General features: G+C 36.8%; 1 protein-coding gene across 1 annotated transcript in view; it reads left to right on the forward strand.

Annotated features, from left to right (window-relative positions):
* Positions 1-2,698, forward strand: part of WASHC3 (WASH complex subunit 3) — a 43,242-nt gene extending 40,544 nt beyond the window's left edge. Inside the window, exon 7 of the mRNA XM_053719814.1 lies at positions 2,268-2,698. Within this exon, the coding sequence (XP_053575789.1) occupies positions 2,268-2,346 (79 nt within the window). The 3' untranslated portion in view covers positions 2,347-2,698. The remainder of the gene's footprint in view (positions 1-2,267) is intronic.
* Positions 2,699-6,000: the final 3,302 nt, after the last annotated feature.

The following is a 6,000-nucleotide window of genomic DNA, read 5'->3' on the forward strand; positions in this document are numbered from 1 at the left end:
TTCTTTAGCCCCTTCTTCATTCGAGACTACTTTAATGGCTATGCTACATTAGTAGGTAATGAATTATCTACATTTGGCACACAGATTGCTTTGGATTTCTCGATCAGTCAATCTTTTTCTTAAAGACACAAAGTCTGTCTTTGTACCTTGGGACATATTTCCTTCATTAGTCTTGATCTATTGTACCGACAAACTCAGGTCTCTCAGGCTGAGGGCGGTCTGGTTTCTCAAAGATTGCAAGGAGTTTGGTTTCACCTTGAGGCAAGCTTTACCAATCAACATTCCGGAACTTTGAGCGATCTTCAGGCTAGTCAGTCCTGACCTCTATTAAAGGAGAAAAGTTTATCCGTTTCCAGTCAGACAACATCATGGTGGTGGCCTACATAGTTATCACGGAGGTTAACTGCAGTCCACTGGCCATGCAGGAAGTGTCTATTAATTTGTCCTGGGCAGAGAAGAGTTATAGATCCCTATTGGTAATCACATTACCATTTGTGAACAACTGGGAAGGGGATCATTCCAGCAGTCGATCGGTTCATTCATGAGAATGTTCTCTCCATTTAACATTTTTGATTGCTTATTAAACCAATCGGCTTACAGGACATAGTTCTAATGGCCTCTCTATTAATTCTCACTCTTCCAAGCTATTTTACAATATCACAAGCTCCTAGGTTCACATATTAGTCACCTTGTTATGTCCATAGGACTTTCTTTTAGCATACCTTTTTCCTTTGTTTGTTTTGTTTTTTATTCCAAGAGTCTTTCTTGGATCAATCAGTAGTCAACATTCTTAATTTTAGTTGCTCCAGCGTTGCACGCAGGACTTGGTATGTGGACCTAGTCATATGTCCTTTTGCTTTCCATAGGTCTTTTCCTCTGAGACAGAATCTGTTGTCTCAAGGTTCTCATTTCTATCAAGATCTCTAATGGCGTGGAGTTTGAACGCTTAGTTTTGGAACATATACATTTATTTGATTTAGTCATTGAATCTTTAATGCAGGCCAGAAAGCCTGTAACAAGAGATTTAACACAATATTGGAAATGGTTTTCTTCCAGAAGGTCTTCTTATTATCCTTTTAAAATTCCTAGAATCCTTCAGTTTTAAGGATGTCCTGGTCAAGAGTTTGTCCACTTTTTTTTTCTGCCTTATCTCTTTTTCTTTGGAAGTTAGCTAAACTTCCAGAGGTTCAGACTTGTGTTCAGGCCACTGATGGAACCTATTTCTCCACCCTGGAACCTGAACTTACTTTTCTATATATTAGAAGGTTCTTCTCTTGAACCTTTGCATTATATTGCTATTGTTTATAAAGTGGGAAAGTACTCCTTTATTTTAGAAATCTCTTTAGCATAAAAGGTTTCTAAATCGTTAACCTTGTCTGATTCTACATTTCTCACTATCACAAGGTGAAGTCTATACTCAGTACTAAATACGATTTTCTTCAAAAAGGAAAATACCAATCAAGAGATGGTTGTTCCTTCATTGTGTTCAGATCCTGCTAACTCTAGGTAGCGATTATTACATAATGTGATTATAGGTAATGCTTTGAAGTTCTATCTTCAAGCAACTATAGTTTTCAGACAAACTTCTGTTTGTTTTTTCACTGCAAAATCTAGTAAGGGGCAGAAAGCTACTAAGGTATTGTTTGCCTCATAACTCATAAGAGGGGATTCAAGACTTTCTTAATGGTTGGAAGATCACCTTTCTAAGAGCATTACAGCTCTTTCTTCAAGAGCAATTGCAACAATGTGGGGTTTTAAAAGATTTTACATATTTGGAGCAGATTTGCAAAGCTGTAACTTATTTGCCTACTTTTTTTTTCTTCAGGCCGCAGTGTCGGTTAATTAAGAACTGCCAGTGAAATTGTCCCACCCTTTCCGTAACATTGGCCACTGGCTTGGGTATTAATCCCATATATTATGGAGGACTGTGGACCATCATCATTTTACTAAAGAAAACCAAATTTATGCTTTCCTGATAAATTATTTTCTTTCGGAATGATGATGGTCTACAGGCCTGACAACCATTCTAATATCACCTCTATATACCCTGCTTTGCCTTTCCTATGTTTCCTTCCTATTCTCTCTTCGGTTATACATAAATCTGAGAGAGAGATGGAAGAGGTGGAAGGGTTTTAAAGCTCTTGTATGGGTTCCTAGTGGCAGGAAATATATCCCATATGTTATGGAGGACTGTTGATCATTCCGAAAGAAAATAATTTATCAGGTAAGCATAAATTTGTTTTTGTTTTTTACTATGTATTAAACAGGACACCTAATGCCCCAGTACCTGATGCAGAACATGAAGCAGAAGAAAGCTCAGACAGTGAATCTTCTTTCAGTGACTGAAAAGTTTTTTTATAGCAATGAAAAGCGTCACCACAACTGAATTCCAAGGTCCAGTGTTTAACAAACAATTTCAGAACATTTACCAACCAAACAAAAGTGTCTGTGTATAGCTAATATCAAATTTCTATAGCTAGAAGTTACAATTTTGTAAATATATTCTACATTTAATTTTTTAATGTACAGTTTTCAAATTCTTTATGATTTATATCAGATAGATGTTCATTATTAAAAAAAAGAAAAGTCTAGAATTTTACAGAAAGAACTGTAATGGTGCCTTATCACTCACTGCTCAATCCTGCTGTCAACAGAAAAGTATGTGAATGGTCTGATTCAGTAAAGTCTTTTGAAAGTATGTATTTTGTATGTTCCTTTTTTAAATCACACACAAACACATACATATACACATACACACATTTTGTATACAGTGATTGTTGCCCTTTTTTCATGTATATCTGTTAGTGTAAGTAATGAGACTCATGTATACAATACATACACCCCTTATTTATAAGAAAGGGCTCTCTGCCATGAAATGGCCAGCCAAGATTTTACCATAACAATGACACTTTATACAGAAGATTTTCAAATATTCTGTGACAACAGGAGGCTTTAAAGGATTACAAAACTTTTTCAAGCATAATTCGATCATCTAATTCTAATCACTAACGGTTATAGATCATAACGTACCTTATTTTACTTCAAAAGGATCATTGAGCAATAAAATTGTGGAACTCATTACCAAAGGAGGTAGTGAATGCCAATACCCTAGATACATTTAAAAATTATTTGGATACATTTCTGTCTATAAACAAAATTCATGGATATGATTGCTAGTATTAAATGGGTTACCGTTTAGTGGGATTATTTAGACTTAACTGGAGCTTTTTGTATATATTTTAGATTTGTGTAGGTTGAACTTGATGGACTTCGGTCTTTTTTCAACCTCATCTACTATGTTACTATGTTATTATGTTACTATGTATTTTACTTCAAAAGGATCATTCAGAATGTAATAAACATATAATTTATATTTCAAATATGACGTCACTGAAGCCAACCCTCTATTATGGGCCGTCCACTAACAAACTAAATTGCCAATCCGATTGAGTTTTCGTGCATATAATTATTTGCTGATTTCATCACCGGACGCATGCACACTGCGATACCTTCTCTCGCGTACGCATAGATTCTACCTTTAATAGCACACTTATATCAATAATTATTGATTTAATGCACGTTATTGTTAGGGAGATTCTTTCAGTGCAGCACTTAGTTCTTACCTGGTTTATGCAGCATTGTCATCTTCTTTCTAAAATGGATTCAGAGCATCTGCTGGATGGATGGAGAGTGATGTATTCTTTGACGAGCCATAAAGATTGTGCATTACAGCCAAAGTCTGACATAGAAGCTCTTATCGATAATGGTAAGAATTCGAAATGCAAAGCACATTACATATATAATTATAATCAAAGAATCTTGCGATTGAAGATACATTTTTTGCATTGCTTAGTGTCCCTTTAACAATTTTTATATATATATATATATATATATATGGAGGGAGATGACTTTGTAAACAAAGAAACATAATTACATAAAAAGTGGGACCTCCCACACTATTTAAAGAGACGGCCCTCTGGCAATCATTCAAAGTGAAACAGAGGAACCTCCATCTTGCTATTTGCAGTAGATCTTAAGATCTCTCTTCAAATAAGGGTAAATGCATCATCTTTTCTCCTGTTAAGTGTAGTCAGTCCACGGGTCATCATTACTTATGGGATATTAACTCCTCCCCAACAGGAAGTGCAAGAGGATCACCCAAGCAGAGCTGCTATATAGCTCCTCCCCTCTACGTCACACCCAGTCATTCTCTTGCACCCAACTAATAGATAGGATGTGTGAGAGGACTGTGGTGATTAAACTTAGTTTTTTATATCTTCAATCAAAAGTTTGTTATTTTAAACGACACCGGAGTGTGTTGTTTCCTTCTCAGGCAGAATTTGAAGAAGAATCTACCTGAGTTTTTGTATATGATCTTAGCGGACGTAACTAAGATCCGTTTGCTGTTCTCGGCCATTCTGAGGAGTAAGGTAACTTCAGATCAGGGGACAGCGGGCAGGTTCACCTGCAAAGAGGTATGTTGCAGTATATTATTTTCTAAGGAATGGAATTGACTTTGAAAATACTGCTAATACCGATATAATGTAAGTACAGCCTTAAATGCAGTAGTAGCAACTGGTATCAGGCTGACATGTATATATGTTTACACTTAAGTATTTCTGGGGAATGGCACTTCACTGGGAAAATACTGTATGCATATAACTTTTAGCCTAACTTGCAGTGTGAGCGACTAGCAGCAGGCTTTTTAATGATATTTCATATATTAGATTTTAAACGTTTGCTGGCATGTTAAATCGTTTAATTATCTGAGGTACTTGGTGAAAATTGTTTTGGGCTTTATTTTCCACATGGCTGTCGTTGTTTTAAATTAAAACAGTTTACTGAGCTTCCCTCACTGTTGTAGTGTGAGTGGGAGGGGCCTTTTTTGGCGCTTTTACTACGCATCAGAAATTCAGTCACAGTCTGTCTTTTTCTCCCTGCATGATCCAGGACGTCTCCACAGAGCTCAGGGGTCTTCAAAACTAGTTTTGAGGGAGGTAATCACTCACAGCAGACCTGTGAGACTGTGCTTGACTGTGATAAAAACGCTTATATTGTCAATTGTTATACGTTTTTTTCTGATATTAAGGGTTAATCATCCATTGCTAATGTGTGCAATCCTTTGCTAAATTTGGTTTATATAACTAATCCGGTTCATTTTTATTCAACTGTGTCAGTTTTTTTGTGTGCTTCTTAAAGGCACAGTAACGTTTTTTACATATTGCTTGTAAATTTAGTTGAAAAGTATTTCCAAGCTTGCTAGTCTAATTGCTAGTTTGTTTAAACATGTCTGACACAGAGGAAACTCTTTGTGCAATATGTTCAAAAGCCAAGGTGGAGCCCAATAGAAATTTATGTACTAATTGCATTGATGCTACTTTAAATAAAAGTCAATCTGTACATGTTAAGCAACATTCACCAGACAACGAAGGGGAAGTTATGCCGACTAACTTGCCTCACGTGTCAGTACCTGCATCTCCCGCTCAGGAGGTGCGTGATATTGTAACGCCAAGTACATCAGGGCGGCCATTACAAATCACTTTACAAGACATGGCTAATGTTATGACTGAAGTTTTGTCTAAATTGCCAGAACTTAGAGGTAAACGAGATCACTCTGGGATGAGAACAGAGTATACTGATAATGCTAGGGCCATGTCTGATACTGCGTCACAATATGCAGAGCATGAGGACGGAGAGCTTCATTCTGCGGGTGACGGATCTGATCCAATTAAATTGGATTCAGACATTTCAAATTTTAAGTTTAAGCTGGAAAACCTCTGTGTATTGCTAGGGGAGGTGTTAGCGGCTCTGAATGATTGTAACACAGTTGCAATCCCAGAGAAAATGTGTAGGTTGGATAAATATTTTGCGGTACCGACGAGTACTGACGTTTTTCCTATACCTAAGAGACTTACTGAAATTATTACTAAGGAGTGGGACAGACCCGGTGTGCCTTTCTCACCCCCTCCTATATTCAGAAAAATGTTTCCAATAGACGCC

Source organism: Bombina bombina, chromosome 6, assembly GCF_027579735.1.
Source record: "Bombina bombina isolate aBomBom1 chromosome 6, aBomBom1.pri, whole genome shotgun sequence".
Taxonomy (NCBI): domain Eukaryota; kingdom Metazoa; phylum Chordata; class Amphibia; order Anura; family Bombinatoridae; genus Bombina; species Bombina bombina.